The 17,008-nt window shown below is 35.2% G+C and overlaps 1 protein-coding gene across 1 annotated transcript; it reads left to right on the forward strand.

The window, feature by feature from the left end:
- Positions 1-5,236: 5,236 nt before the first annotated feature.
- bin2b (bridging integrator 2b) lies at positions 5,237-16,066 on the forward strand. Its single transcript, XM_089134260.1, has 13 exons — positions 5,237-5,357; positions 5,451-5,636; positions 6,159-6,239; positions 7,382-7,436; positions 9,277-9,371; positions 9,456-9,551; positions 9,906-10,013; positions 10,123-10,208; positions 11,766-11,841; positions 12,586-12,668; positions 13,723-14,335; positions 14,427-14,522; positions 15,475-16,066. Exons 2-13 carry the CDS (start codon positions 5,529-5,531, stop codon positions 15,586-15,588), a joined length of 1,611 nt encoding a protein of 536 aa, XP_088990386.1. The 5' UTR covers positions 5,237-5,357; positions 5,451-5,528; the 3' UTR covers positions 15,589-16,066.
- Positions 16,067-17,008: the final 942 nt, after the last annotated feature.

The raw sequence follows: 17,008 nt of genomic DNA on the forward strand, positions 1-17,008 counted from the left end.
GCTGCATGCGGAGGACCAACAGAATATGTGCTGACAAAACAAATCCTAATGTAATCCTTTAGTCCAGAGTCATGGTGATGTGACCGGTCTGATTTCCACGGTCCGGCTACTAAATACTTGTCTGATTTTTGTCGCCTGATACCACAAACAGCCACATTATACTAATCAGTTCAGACAAGATAAATCCCCTCTTAAAACAAAGTCACCTTCCATAGACTGCTGTTATCCATTGCATTTGGCAGTCATGCATGAGAGGACATTTTGTTCCCATACACTAACACCCAAACACCTGCCTGCTAGACTGACACTATCTGTTCTGACAAATTTGGGCCTAAACTATTACTATGTTTGTGAAAAAAAAATGCTAAGTATTGGCTCCACCAAATGAGGTAAATATGTTTGCTGCATATTTAAGCTTAATATTGAGAGAAAGAAAGAGTCTTGAAGAGCGCAAGCCAAGGCGGGGGTGGGAATGTACAGTCTATGGTCATGGTATGCACTGGGGGAAGGGTCTTCTGTTTGTGTGTTAATATGACGGGAGTCTGTGCACTCAATGACCCCGATGATAGAGGGAAAACATCTTTATAACCATAATGCGTGTCTTGTGATGCTTTGTTGCTTGCTTCTCAACTAAACACCCTTTTAAATGTCTTATTAAAACATTTTATATATGTAAAAAGCATCACTTTCATGCCCATTTATATTGAACGTCTGTTTGAATCATATTAAATAGAAGTGTTGTATGGCACATTAATATATTATTTTCTTTTCTTTTACCATATCTAACATATTTAATTGGTTTAAATAAAGCAGTTGTGGTGGTAGTGTCCATAATGCACTAATCTGTAGGCTACTCATAATCATTGATGAATTTTGGAATAATTCACGTTTTGTAAATAAGCCTTTGCATGTGTTTGATCCAAAATAAAGTAAAATCAGTAATATAGTGTGAAATTATATTACAATTCAAAATAACTTTTCTATTTTAAACTGTGATGTATTGTTGGGATGGCCAAGCTTTATTTTCTTAGTCTTCAGTGTTACACTGTAAAAATGAGTACGCTATATCTAATCTAAAAAAAATTATTAATTCAATTTAACAAAATTAGAATTGATAATTAATCAAATGAATTCCTTAAAAGTTAACCATTTAAAATTAATAAAACTTACAACAACAACCAAAAAAAAACATAAATTTAAGTCACCATTATGGTGATCGGTGTTTGTTTTAAAATGACGGTTTTCTCCTTCAGTGATTCTGCTTGTTAACATCAGCTGTCTTCAATGTTGGCAATATAAAATAAAGAGTTCTTAATTAATCGTCTGTCTGTTAGTGAGATATTTTTGTTACATTTTTTTGGTGTAAACTTGACTTATTTTAAATGGTTAACCTTTAGGGAATAATTTTTAATAATTAATTATTACTCAATTCTAATTTGTTAAATTTAATATTGCTTGTAATCTGTTGCCACAATTCTATTGATTAGATTAAGCATATTCATTTTTTACAGTGTGTGATCCTTCAGAAATCATTCTAATATGCTGATTTGGTGCTCAATTATTATCAATTTTGAAAAGAGTTTTTGAATGTTCCAAACATGTAATATATAAATTGTGCCTGTTTGATTAGTGTCATATTAAACCATGAAACGTCCTAAAATAGTCTAGATTTTTGACAGTATACAATTTGTTGAATAATTGAGTGATATCAGTGATATGTACATCTAGTTATGTAAGGTAGGTTTATTGAACTCATTTACGAAGGTTATTTCAGAATATAACAAACCTAAAACACAGACCAAGACATCACAACCATTTAGAATGGTCAAACTGAGACTTGAGACAATATAATATACAATATACGTGCAGGCACATCATATGTTCATAAGTAATTTTATTCTGTTTTCTGGATTGATGAGTAGAAGACGGTTGTGTTTAAATAGGGCTGGATTAGTTAGAATCTAATCTATTCTAATGGCTCACAGAGATGCCATTAAGCATTACTAAACTGACTGCTTATATGTTTAAGGGTTCTACTTTTTCCGTGAAGGATTTTAGGAATCATATATGCATTTCAGGTACCATGGAAAAGGAGTCACTGGTATGAGTTTCTGGAAGCTTGCCTTAGAATGCAGCATCATGAATAAAGCTTTACTGGATTTAGGTCACTTTAAATGGAGCATAGTCAGAGTGACATCAGTGACGCACACTGTCACGATAATTCTCTGAATTATTATGGGTTGGTGGTGAGTTTTGATTGTCTACATGCAATCACAGAAAAAAGATTCTAGATGTGTGTACATCATGAAACTGCTAACTGTCAGCAAAATGCATGAGCTTTATGATCAAAATAGATATGCAAAATTTCAATAAGTTGTAAATGTAACTCTTGTGTCAGACTACTTACTAATTTAAGATGTCTAAATGACAGCATCAACTCTTCTCAGGTTAGAAGGGGATGTGAGTAGGAAACTTTGATTTAAAGCTTCAGGCAGAGAATGATTTATGGTTGGCAAACTTGGCATTTATGAGCTTGAGCCTCAAGGAAACATAAAATGGTGGTGAAAGCAGCTGTGCCAAGTGAAATATCTGATTCACCGTGCTGACTCATCATTCTCTGTCTCACATCTTTAAAAGCTTTTGCAATATGAGACTATCATCTAATTAGCAAATAGAAACTGTTGATTATGTAACACTGTACTGTTGAATCGAATGTTAAATAGGCTACAACCAAACATGCAGTCAATGTTAGCCTAGAGAGCGCGTGAGAGTAACAATGTTTTTACAGTGGGCTAAATGTGTGATTTTTCAATAAATTTTTTATAGATCATGCAAAAAAAAAAAAAAATCACATTGCTTTCACAGTAAATAAATACAATTCGATTAAAGATGATCATCACTGCCCCCTTGTGGTGATGTTGGAGCAGTAGCCTACTAATGCTGTTTTTGTTTTGCTGTTGTTCAGGTAGTCTTTTTAAAGATGATATTTTGTGACTGAGACGGGTTCTCGAACAAGAAAAAAACGTTGGGCGGGACTTGATTTTGTCCATTGGGAATTGATTTGATCGTGTGAGTGACAGTTTTTCCTCACAGTCGCATACTTCCCTACTATAGGCCTATATAGGTGAAAAACAGTAAGTGACAAAATAAGTAGGCCTATGTTCAAATTCATGGTATAAAAGAGTAGGCAAAAAGTACCCAGACCTCTTCCGGAGGGATTTTGAAGTGTGAACATTGGACACTTTACTATCCCATGAGGCCAAGGACGAGAAGGGCAGTGAAGCGACGTAACTGACGTTGGTAAGTGATAAATGATAATGACAACATGCCCAGTTTACATATAGGCTATAGAACATATGTTTTTAGTGGTTTTAAAATAATTAGCCAACTTATTCAAAATACCCTTTTATAGTTAACAGTTTGGACGACAGAACAAGATGACAGTAATGACAACAGAGCAAGATAACAGTTAGGATGACAGTAATTATGACAAGATAACAGTAAGGACGATAAAACAGAACAACTGTAAGGACAACAAAGCAAGATGACAGAACAACCTGACATAAACAGAGAACATACACATAAACATACTAATTTTCCTGAACAAGGCACTGACTGTTGTCAAGGACAAATAAATGTCCTACAAAGCACAAAACAGTCAATTAATTTTTGGCACAGTTTTAACCCCATACTCAAGTCAAGAGAGTATGTGATTTCGGAATCAGACACAGCCAAGATTTCAGATTGGGAATTTATTTTGATTCAAGATTTTAAGGACACTAAAATAATAATAATGTGCACTGTGCACAGATAAATCATTTATAATAAATATGCCATAGTCTATAATTAAGAATGAACCATTTTGATGTCATGATGACTTTTAGCCCTGTAAGTAAATGAGCTGCTATGTCATATTGGATTTAAGATATAAGTCCTGAGCAGTTTAAATAAAGGGCAGGGAGCTGATGCTTAAAGCTTATAATGCTGCTTATGTATTTCAGACACAAGCAGAACTCAACAGACTATTAATAGCCTCTCCCAAATAAATAAATATCTATTTGATATGGTACAATTGGGAACTATGTTTAATATTGATTTGATGGAGTTGTTTTTTTTTATCTACATTGCTATTATATTTTAACACAAAGATTGATGTAAAACATATATATAATTAAATTCAAAGCAGTGTAGCCTACAATGAAGGAGAAAACAGTATAGTGTGACACCAAATGATTTACAATGCAAATGTTTCCACACCTTTGTCATAACTAATATCGTTGTATGCAGGTATCATGTTCTAGCTAAGTTAAACAGAGAACTAACTGTTCTTTGTTTTGCCTGCAAATCTGAAATTCTATCTAGGCTACTTCTTGTAGAACAAATTGTTTGATGTCTATCCTCTCATCTCAGTTTTGTCTTGTTTTGTGGATGGAGTGATTAGTAGAGATTAATAAGAGTTTGAGTTTCATCACATAGCCTACAACAAAAATAAAAGGACTGGGAGGAATTTTTTTAGGCCAAATAAAAACGTAATACATGTTAGTATTTTCGATTATTGGGCTTAATGGGCTAATCCTAAAGATGTATTAATGTTAGACCGAAAAAAACTAACCAGCCGATCCCTGGCTTAATTCGAAAATGCATAGGCTACTACATACTACTAGCCTACTTTTACCATTAAAAGTAGTATGAGTGAGGGAAAAAAAAATTCTGTCTTGAAAAAAAAAAAACCTGAAATAAAATAAAAAAATAATATATATATATATATATATATATATATATATATATATATATATATTTTTTTTTTTTTTTTTAAGTAGTATGAGTGGTAGGTTATAATATGATATGTCGAATTCAGCCTGTCTCATTTTGCACAAGTCCGCCTTAAATAGCGGCATTTTCAGAGAGCCGTCTGTAAGTAAGTAACTTATTCAGATTGTTAAACATGTGCGGGCCGCGGTCACATTTTTACACAGATAAATGTTCTCTATCGGACCTTTTCTGTTATAGTCTGGTTGTACGGAGGGTTTTATACGTTGTTTTCCAAAAATCACGTCCGTCAGGTTGCTTAAAATCATGATTAGTTTTGATAATGTTACAGTTTCGAGCGGGTTATGCCATTAAAACGTTACATTTGTCCAGCAAACATAAATCCGTTCAGTCTGAAGTGCCGCAGCATATTATAGCGCAAGAAGTTTTAAGTTTGACATGACTATTTAAAAATATAGCTGTCACTTTTGCTAGTGTTAAACCCACAGGAAACACTGATGACTAGTAAACTTCTTGATGGTGCAGTCGCACGTCGATGACAATATACCAAACGCGTTTGGACACGACAGTGGAATGTTGCACAATCGGTTCGTGTGACGTGGGGTCCCTCAAATTTGAGTCTTTGAAACTACACCACGACGAATGCTTTCACACCCACTCTCTCTGCTCACTCCGCCCAGGAACCGTCAGTTTATAGAAGGAAGCGCTGAGACATCTGACTCAGGATCGCTTTGAGTGCCAGCTAATCAGAAGTGAAGATGGCAGAGGGAAAACAAGGTGCCAACAACATTGGGGGTAACATTGGCGCGGGAGCTGGCATCCTGGCCAAACGCTTTCAGAAATCAATGAACCGAGCACAAGAGAAGGTAGGTGGGGTTTTTTATTTAGTTCAGGACCTTGGCTCTCAGGTCATGTTGCTCTGGATGTGTATTTTGTGTGATTATCCAACATGTTCTACTTGTACGTATTTAGAAGTCCTGAAGAAAAATGATACAAATGTACACAGGGTATGAAAATATTGTGAGTTGTGGAGCTGTTTTTTTTTTTATTATTATTCACTTTTGTGAACACAAGGACTGCCACTTCCTGCCCTCAATCACTTCCTCCCTAAGCTCACCTCCTCTTCTAAATTTCACTCTTTTGCAGATTGCACACAGTGGCGTTTCTTATTAAAAACACTGTTTAAAAATTTGTTTAAATTTGGGAAATGTAGTGTTTGCTAGAGCATTTCTGATCTTTCCTCATCACAAGGAACAATTGCTGCAATTGATATTTGAGAATAAACATGGAACTGCCTGGCGAGTCATATTTCAGTGGCCATACAGTGACAACTCTTGATCTTCTGCCTGCCATCATGTCTGACTGCAGTGTGATCAACTTGGTTGTAGGTCAAGCAGAAGCTGGGCAAGACCATGGAGACGAAAGATGAGCAGTTTGAGGAGTGCTCTTCCAACTTGAACAAGCAACAGGTATGATGTATGTGAGGGAAAGAAAAACATGCCAATTTTGTAACCTCAAACAATTGACAGTCTGCATTAAATGGGGTCACCGCTCAACATTAGCACATTGTTATTTAAAGGAACTTGGCTGGGTGAGTTGTGTTGTGTTGTGTTGTATGAACAGGCAGAATGATTATTGAAAGTAGCACAGGAAACTCCACCTTTAGAAAATGTTAATAAGCGACTGCGATGCAGCTCTCTTTTTTTTAAAACAGTATCAAGGGTTGACCTTTTCTGGCCTATTTTTATCCCATTTATTTCCTCAACCAACCAGGAACCCCCTATAAAATGATATACTTGATTGCTAATGCTTTTCATTAAAAACACCAACAAACTTTTATTATAGTACACTTGTGTTGACGTAGTTTCTCACTTAGGAACTTCACATCCTTGGTGCACTGAGAATATATTATACTTGTTTAATAATCATAGGTTTACACTCTGTAGAGTGTACTTGCAACCAAGTCAAGAGGCTGCTACTTTCAACCATAAATAAAATGTACATTTACATATTACATAAATGTACCGGTAAGTTGTTTTATTTGAATCCACTTACCACAAACAGTAGCTTCAAGAACCAAATAGTAAAATCCATTGAACTAATTTCCTTACCACCTACACATCTTCTATTTTTATCCAGACAATTTCAATTCCCAGCCTGTTAAAGGTCGTAAGGGGAAAAATTTCAAAATGCACTTTACTATAAAAGTAACCAAACATTTTTGAAATAGGATATTTCACCCAAAAATGAAAATTCTGTCATCATTTGCTCACCATCAAGTTGTTCCAAACCTGTATGAGTTTCTTTTTTTCTGTTGAACACAAAATATATATATATATTTTAAAGAATGTTGGTAATGAAACATTTGAAGGGCACCCATTGTCTTCCAAAATCAGTGGATGCCGTCAACTGTTTCATTACCAACATTCTTTAAAATATGTTTTATAGTTCAAAAGAAGAAAGAAACTCATACAGGTTTGGAACAGCTTGAGGGTGTAAATGATGACTGAAATAAAAAAAAGTTTCTTTCTTCTTCTTCTTGGGTGAACTATCCCTTTAATAAACCTTTAGCCTTCAGACAACATGTGATTGTTTTTTTTTCTCTTTCCAGACTGATGGCGTCAGACTCTATAAGGATGTTAAAGCGTACTACAATGCTGTTAAAGGTACCATCTTACTCAATTGAAATACAGATATTTTTTGTATGGAAATCTACTGATTGAATCTTTTGAATCAATTGAAGAATGAATTTTGGCGCTCTACAGAACTTTGCATTTCATAATACTTTGTTTTAATTGATTCAGATTTTCGATTTTAGAACTGTGCTATAGGTTGCTGGGAGAGTGAAAGTGAGATGAGATGATCTTGGTTCGGTTTTCCCGATTCAGCATTTGGGGAAGTGAATGTCTGTCAATAATGGAACTGAAAATGCTTATTGTGTAAATGTCTACAAGAATAGGTGACCTTCCCAATTGAATTGTGGGCGTACTGCCCAGATGTATGTTTGCAGAACTTTCTGAAACTATGAAGGGGTTATTGAGTTTGAGGAAGACGCAAGGTGTTCGTGGTCTCGTTACGCAAACCATCTGCGCACTTTTGATGGAAACCAAAGTCACCGCATGTGTTTTTAGCCCCATCTCACAGATGTTCTAAACGGATGAATTAGTAGGCCTATCTGTGCCAAATCTCTGAATGTGGCTGAATCTAAAACGGTTTATGTAACTACTCTATTAGAGAAATGCATTCATTATTAGATACTTCAGGATTTAGCATTAAGCTTTGTATTTGTAGGAAACCTGTAGTATTTTCGAATTACCATGCTTTCCACCCTCATATCCCCCATAGAGGAGAGATTTTTGTTTTTGTTTTTTGTCTGAAAAAAATCCTCCGATGACGCAAAAATCGTAATTTTGCGTCATCGTAGGATTTGTTCGGCCAGAGGCTAAAGACTACAGTCAGTAGTTGGGGCTGTTCTGCATGTTTTCAAACCCGCCCATAGAGGGTGCGATCTCACTCACAGAATATACACAATAGTGTCAGCCATCTTTTTTTAGAAGCTAAGCTAGCAGGCTCTTGTTCTGTGGAGAAAGCTGAGTAGTAGGAGTTATCATCCTCTTTTTCCCGGACATGACCGGCCGTCAATGTTTCTCCAGTCGCCATTCATAGTTTACATGTACAGCTTTTGTTTCAATCTAATTCATTCTGATTGGTGAATCTGAATGTAGTGTTTACATGAACGCTAAACAAGTGATCGGTCGATGTGCGTTTTAACATTGCTAAGAAAATTCCCGCTCCTCTGTGGGAGATACGAGACGATACGAGTTTCACAGGTGTTGCTCATCTGTAATCATGCCACCGGCCTCGCGCCGTTCTCCTCGTCCTGCTCGCCACGGTAAACATAATGAATGACGACTGTAGAACGCAAAAGCCGAATCCCGGACATTTTGGGCAAGAGCAAAACACAGGCAGACTCATCACGGACACTCACTAGTAGCCTAGACTTGTTGTTTAACTGTGCTCTGTTACCAGTAGGCGTGGCCTCTTTGGGCAGTGAACCAAGTGCATTCTGGGAGTTGTTGTCTTTCATCCACATAAGCCAAAAAAACATTTTCTGTCTTTTCTCAGTCTAGAAAGCTCTAAATTAAAAATTAATTTCACATTTCTTCTATATTATTGACCCATTTTAAATACACTTTTATCTTTCCAGAGGTGAAGTATCTCTTTATTATGTAATATACCACTGAATAAGCTGGTATATTACATTGAATGTCATTACTAACAAAATTTCCATCAAGTACTGTATGTTTTGCAATGCTTGATGACTACGATAAGATACATAAGAATGCTCATTGGTTGATTTTATAATTTCTTAATACAGTCACAGCTTTGTTACTTGCAGTGACTTGTTGGGAATAGAAAGAGTTTTAGTACTACTGCCAAATTGTGTAACAGTTTTAAAAGAAGTCCTCATGTGACCTCACGTTTTGTACATTCCCTGTTTCTCAGTGATGCATGAATCATCCAAGCGCCTGTCCCAGACTCTTAAAGATATCTATGAACCGGACTGGCATGGTGTCGAAGATCTGACTGTCATTATTGAGGTAGACCAGGTCTTTTTTGTGGCATTTAATAGTTTAAATCTCTACCTTCCTTGCCTTCATCGTCTCTCTGGTTTGATATTACAGAGCGAGGATCTCCTGTGGAATGACTATGAGGAGAAGCTGAGTGATCAAGTCGTTCGAACAATGGAGAATTACACGGGACAGTTTCAAGATGTCAAAGTTTGTATAACTGCCAAATTACAATCCTGAACGTAATAAATTGTGTTCACTATCTATAGCCTAGGTCTGTTCAGTGTGTTTTTAAAGGTTGTCAGGCTTGGTGTTGAATGTCTGTTTTTAGCCTTGACATTTTTGCTGTTATCTAAAGTTTTCTTAGACTTTTTGATACTGTTTAACAAAACAAAAAGTCCTTGGGGGAGTTATAACTTTGTCACAGCTTTAGTTTAGAGTGATATCATGGTATCTTTATACATACCAAAGCATTGAATGGTTATTAAATTCTCATAGTATTTACATGGTTCTTTAAAATCATTCTCAAGTTTACTGTAGCTTTAAATTCTCTAATACTGAAAGGAAAGAGTGGCTAAGCGAGGAAGGAAGTTGGTTGATTATGATTCAGCTCGTCATCATCTGGAGGCGCTACAAAACTCTAAGAAGAGAGATGAGGCCAAAACAGGCAAGGTCAGCTAACATTTGATCATTTAAATATCCCATTTTAGAAATGGTTCATATTGCTAGTTTGTTATAGCTCATCACTAATTGTATGACCATTGGTGCTGATTCCTCTCAGGCCGAGGAGGAGTTCAGTAAAGCCCAAGAGGTGTTTGAAGAAATTAACAAGGAGTTAAGAGATGAACTGCCTGTCCTCTATCAAAGGTTGGTACAGCTTTATTCACAAAAATTTAACTTGGGGTGTGATTACACTTTGAATGTTTGGTTCGATTGAAACCAACCCTGGTGCGACTGCTCTGTTAGCACGGTTCATTTGAATAAGTGTGAACGAGTAAAAATATGAACGTAACATTGAACAAAGACATGTATTGTAAACAAACCAAAACCAGGACATTATGTCACTAGATGCGAGCCTAATAAAGACCTGTCTTTTCTTGTCATAGTCGTGATGTTGCCCATCACAATTCGGTACAGGCATTAGGATGGCGTCTCCTCGCAGCAGATCTTAGTTTGTGTGTGTGATGAAGGGAATCCTGCTGCTGTTTTGACTCGATTAATCGCATCCAAAATAAAAGTTTGTGTTTACATAATAGAGCCAGACCGATTTATCGGCAGGCCGATATTATCGGCCGATATTAGGCATTTTCCAAACTATCGGTATCAGCAGTTATAATGGCAGATAAATGAATATTTCAAAAATAAAAACGGACGAAACACGCTTGAACCATGTCATGAGTGCTGGAGTTGTATAGTTTGTCCACCAGAGGGCACTCTACACAGTCCCTGTTGGGGAAACTCGTGTATAACGCGCCACACATCCTGCTGATCCAGGTTCCAGGTAGCTTATAAGGCAATGTAGGGACTAATTATTATTTTATTTATCAGAACTTTAATATATTTTGATGTTACTCTGTTCTATTGTGACAATAAAAGAAACAAGTTCTAAAAAGGGAAATCTGTTAATGTTTTGTTGCGCATTTCTGGGGAAAAAAATAATTCGGTCGTGTGACCGAAACTTTGTGTGTGAATAAACTTCATTAATAAGTGCAAGTAACGATAGTGTGCGGGAGTTCCTTATCTGGGAAAATTTTTTTTTAAAAATATCGGCCGATATATCAGAATATCGGATTTTAAAACCAACAAATATTTGTATCGGTATCGGCTTTCAAAATCCTTTATCGGTCGGGCTCTCTTACATAATATGTGTGGGTACACTGTGTATAATTATTTTTTATATATATATATATATATATATATAAATAGACACACATGCATGTATATTTAGATAGACACACATGCATGTATATTTAGATTTTTAGAAAAAAATATTACTTATATTATTTAAAATATTATTTATTATTTTATATTATATATAAAATATTTATATATAATATAAATTATATATAAATCTATCTACAGTATATACATGAAAATATTTCTTAAATATATACAAGCATGTGTGTGTATTTATACTGTATATACAAAACAATTATACACATTATATACATTGCACCCACATATATTATGTAAACACAAACTTTTATTTTGGATGTGATTAATTGTTTGACAGCCCTAGTTTTTTTATCTTTGGATTAATAAGTGTGAACGCGAAGCGAACCAGAACTAAATGTATAGTTTTGTCTTTTTTGGTGAACATACCCATAAAGTAGATAAATGCATTCAGCCAATTACTTATTGTCACTGAGGTGTCTAATAATAATAATGTAATTTAATTTGGCTACATTGTCTTCCTGTTTTCAGCCGTATAAGCTGCTACGTCACCATGTTCCAGAACATCTCAAACCTGCGGGACGTCTTTTACAAGGAAATGAGTGTGGTAAGAATGCAACATTTGCATTTTATTTAACTTTTGTTGTGAACTATTTTCTTCTTAAGTGTAGAACAGTCAGAAGCTCGGACCAGGAGACATTGAGGTATCTTTCAAGCAGAAGTTCTTTATTGCGTCGCTGTAGAACGTTTACATTGCAATTTATACATTTAGGGGGAGGGATTTACATGGAGGTGGAGCAAACTCGTATACAGGTTTAGGAAAACTGTATTGAAACTGAGAGTGATAACACCGAGACTCAAGAACAAGAATGCCAGGACTCTCTCTTGCTGAGACAAAAGCTCACGAGAGTCCCCAATATTTTCAATAATCTGTTTCATTTAACTTACAATAGAGAGAAACAGGTCTTGCGGCTGTATAGAGAGAAACAGAACAGGACAGGAATCTTTCTCAGTTTTTATACTACTGTAATGGAACCTAAATTAAACATTTAAATACATTTGTAATCCTACTCTTTGATGCTCCTTTTTTCACATAACAGAAAATCTGTTTTGTGCAACAGCACACATTAAGCACAGAGTACTTCTGGGATGGACATGCATATTATCCTCTTCTTCTGTCATTGAACTGCCTGGGTTTTATTAATTACGTTTACTTATTTAACTTGGAAAATACACCTCATTATGACTCGCAACATTTCTTTTTCAGTAACAATGTTTAATGTTCAAATCTTAATTCAAAAGTTAAAGAGGTCAATGTTGCTGAATGACTTAATTTAATTTCATGTTTCAGTTAAATCACAATATTTATAATATGATGAAGAAGCTTGAGGATCAGCACTCCACCAAACCCTTCATCATCAAAGGCCTGAACAGGTAATATTTCTATTTGGAAATAATTCATTTCTATGAAGATCTACTGTGGCCCCAAAGTTTAGACTACTGATCCATATTCAAAATGCATGAATAATTCCATAAAATAATAATAAGAAAAATAAAACAAGCACTTTTCCAGGAAAACCTTTCATAAAACTTTGTGGCTGTCAACTTAATGGAACATGATGAACATCTTACTTTTGGTTACCCTGATAGGACACCTGTACGAATTTGAAGAGTTAAAGGATGCATTAAATTAAAGAAAAGTAACCATAAATACATTTATATGGTTCCAAAACTTTCAAAACTTAAATTAATGCTTTCACTTTTCAATTCATCAAAGAATCATGACAAAAAAAAAAAATTATCACATTTCCCAGCGACTGTTTTCTGTCATCGATAATAAATATTTCTTGAGCATCCAATGAGCATATTAGATTGAAAGTTCACCTTTTCCATCACATAAATAAATCATTCAAATGGAAAGGATTTATTTTAAATTGTAATATTTCATAAAATATTCTAAAATAATTATTTAAAACTTGTGAACTATAGTGTACTTCTTACAAAAGTTGGTTAGATGGCATAGCAAAGGAGAGTGTAAGTTAATTATAGGTAAAGACCTTGAATGATCTGTTTACGTAAGTGTGGATTAAGTGCTCATATACTTTTTGTGGCCTTTGAATATTGCGCGTCTTTAAAAGTAGGACGTCGTTGTACCAATTAAGAGAAAAAAAGTAGGAAATGTGATAGAAACTCAGATTTGTGAAATAATTTAATTGAGTTTTTATCTTTTTTTTCCTCAAAATTCTGTTTATGTCTTGTAATTCTGAGAATTGTGAGAAATAAAGTTAGAATTGTGAGATACAAACTGGGAATTGCAAGAAATTTATAACTCGATTTTATAACTTTCAATTCTGACTTAATTCCTCGTAATTCTGAAAAACTTCCACTTTTATTTTTTGTTCTGTGATAGAAGCTTTTCATAGAAATCAAAGCCTTTTTGTGCTGTATTGTCTTTTTATATCCCTTGTTTTCTTCCTCGTTTGTTTAGTTCTAAATCCAAGAAGAGAAAGTCTGTCACGATCTCTGCACCCATCCCCTGTAACACCGCCTTCCCTTCGGATCATCCGGGCATGAGCAAGCTCAGCATGCCCGACACCCTCACGGACATGCGTTCACACACTTCCTCCAAAAGCACAGGAAGCACAGCATCTGAAATATCAGACTCGGAGTCGAACTCTTTTGACAGTGAGCCCAACACACCCAAACGACAGTCTTTGTGTTCGGAGGGTGAAGGGGTTCGATCTGTGGGAGCCGCCGAAAACCTGTCGGAAAGTACCACTGATGAGTCTGTGCAAGCAAACGGCCAGGAACATCAAGGATCAGTGGCCACTGAGCACTGTGAAGAGGAGGACGGTAAATCAGAAGCATCATCAGAAGACACCCATCATGCATCTGCAGATGGAGACAATGAGGCTAAGCCCTTATCGGGCGACAAAGACAAAACAGCACCTGTCCCAAGTCCTCGAACACCCAGCTTCTCCAAGAAAAATGAAGGAGAGATGGATCAAAATACAACGGGATGCAGAACGATGGAGGGAGCAAAGGAAGACGTTAAAGCCCAAAAGACAGAGTATGAAAATCCTCCTGGCTTCCTCGATAAGGTACAGTGTCTTTGGAAGTGTTAAAACAAGGAAAGTCGTTGATTTGTATTTGTGTGGGTAATCATTGCTTTAGTTTTATTCTTTTCCATAGGCTGTTGCTCTGGAGAATCAGGACTCAGATGAAGGTGTGCTTCTGCTGTTTGAAAAGGGAGATGTGATCCTTATATATGTCGATGAAGAAGAAAAGGTGAGGTTTATATATGTTTGTTGTATGTCATAAGAGTTTGTACTTGCATCTGGGAACTGGGTTTGGAATTGGGAGGTTGTTGGTTCCATCACTGTTAAGGGAACTGTTGTGTCCATAAGCATATTGGGGGACAGTAAGATTCTTGTTTGTTTGATTTTTATTCAGCAAGGATGAATTACATTGCACAAAAGTAACAGTAAAGGCATTTATGATGTTTCAGACTATTTCTTTTTCCAATAAATGCTGTTATTTTGAACTTTTTCAAGATTCCTGAAAAATAAGTCATGATTTACACACAAATTTCTGCTGTTTTCAACAATGATAATTATAATAATAATTTCTTGAGCAGCAAATCAGCATTAGAATGATTTCTGAAGGATAATGTGACAGGCTGACGTAATGATGCTGAACATTCAGATTGCTATCACAGGAATACATTTAATTTTAAAACCTATTATAATAAAAAACATTATTTTAAATCAATATCAAAATGTATTTATTTGTTTTCAAATAAATGCAGCATTGGCTTTTTAAAATATTAGAAAATCTTACTAACCCAAAACTTTTGAACAGAAGTTTTTTTTTTCCTTTCCAAATTTCAGTTATTAATACCTGAATAACTTGCCCCCATCATGACTTTCAAATCTCATTCATGCTTTTGTATGTTCACATTCGCCGTGTCATGCTCATGCGTAAAAAAAACAGTTGTATTTGGCATCAGCATCAAAATGCAGCGACTTTCGAATAGAATACAAATGTCGAAAAGAATTTTAGGATGTTTATCAGTGAATAGTTTGTATGGACTAAAATAATGCTTTTTGTAAATGTTATTTTTATTTATTATTTTTTATTATTAGCTTTGATAAATGATTTGTTCATTCTAATGAATCAGTCTGAAATTTATTAGTACTTTTCAGCATTCTTGTAATGTTGTGAAAATCTTATATTGCAGCCGGAGGGCACAGTATGGGGTGTGAGAGAGCAGGACTGGATCCAGTACAAGGATCTAACACTACTCTCTGGCATTGTCAAGGAGACCATGATCAAGCGCATCACCTCTGATTAAGATGACATGTGATGGATGTGAACGCGAGGTGCCTTGAGTCCCTGACTGGATGTCGTAATGTGAACTTTGTCTGCCCTTTCCACTCTAGGCACAAAATACAGTCTGACTTCTTTAGTGTATGGTGTCTTTACAAGTTTCTGTCGCAGCCTCAAGCCTTCATGCATTTCTTCAGTTTCATTTGCATGAATGAAGCCAAATATTTTGTATCAGAAAAAAAAATTGTTGCGTATTATGCAGAAATATTTCAAAACATACTGCACTTTCTGGTGTTTTGTTGAACTAGCTGTGATCTCTGCTCTATGTGTGTAATGTAATTGTCAATGATGTTTGTTTCTCTTATAAACTCAGTGTTAAAGATTGACTACCAAGCTTTTTACAATGTTTACAGGACCAAAAAATGTGTTTATGTGAGTATTACATGGAAACCGTTTTCTTAAATGAACAGAGAAATCTATTGTTTTTACTATAATAAAGTTGACTGCTGAAAAAAGTTCTGTATTGAATTATTGTATGACCAGTGCTCAGAGTGGGGAAAAAATGCAAGTGTCATTTTTATTTGCATAATTTATTTTTGCTTCTCTCAGTATCAACAATCATTAAATACTGATCTTTATGTAGAAAATATACTAGGTGACACAGCGAGGGCTTGGAGCCAGAGGGGCGTAAGTGGCATTTTGGGTGAATATGAGTTTTTTTTTATATATATATCAAAATAAAGGTCTCCATGAGCTCTATACAATGGTGCCAAAATACCTATCTGAGATATAAAGCAGCAAAAAGACGTATCTGACATATTTTACTTTTTTTTTTTTTTTTTTTTTTGAAAACGTTTTAGAACATTTTTATTGTGTTAATATGCCATACATTTTTTACTTAAATACTCATTCATGTATGTATGCCTGTGGTTGCAGTGTTTGTGGTTTAAGGTTAATAATACAGGTGATTGAAGTGTGGTCAAAATTTTGTTTTGTCTCTCCTGTAAAGTTTGTTAAAGCCCTTGACAGGTAAGCTACCAGGTTACTGGCTGTAAGTATTCCTCTATATTGAATTAATATGAGAAATGGTGTGTGACAACAAATTTCTAAAAAAAAATAGTAATATTTTATTTTAATTCTTTTATTTTATATTTTAGATTAAAAAAAAATCATTTAAAAATGGTTGGGGTAAGTTAACAAACTTGTTGGGGTAACAATCACACGTGAAGCACTTGCTATGGTTTTGTGACATCTAGTGGACATTAGTGGAATTTCCACAGTTTTGCACAATCATTTGCGTGTTAACATTTGCTCTCTGTCACAGGAACACTCTCATACAACAGAGAAATGATGATGCGACTAAAAATATGCATTTCCATGCGTCATAAAATGTAGGCTACCCATACACTGTATATTGTAACGTTTTACTGCACATTTGCCATAGT

Source organism: Pimephales promelas, chromosome 8 (assembly GCF_988280905.1).
Source record: "Pimephales promelas chromosome 8, fPimPro1.hap1.1, whole genome shotgun sequence".
In the NCBI taxonomy this organism is placed as follows: Eukaryota; Metazoa; Chordata; class Actinopteri; order Cypriniformes; family Leuciscidae; genus Pimephales; species Pimephales promelas.

Coding starts and splice junctions, on each gene's coding strand:
- bin2b (XM_089134260.1), top strand. CDS start 5,529: ATGGCAGAGGGAAAACAAGGTGCCAACAACATTGGGGGTAACATTGGC. Junction 5,637..6,158: donor TGAACCGAGCACAAGAGAAG/GTAGGTGGGGTT, acceptor ACTTGGTTGTAG/GTCAAGCAGAAGCTGGGCAA. Junction 10,014..10,122: donor ATGAGGCCAAAACAGGCAAG/GTCAGCTAACAT, acceptor GATTCCTCTCAG/GCCGAGGAGGAGTTCAGTAA.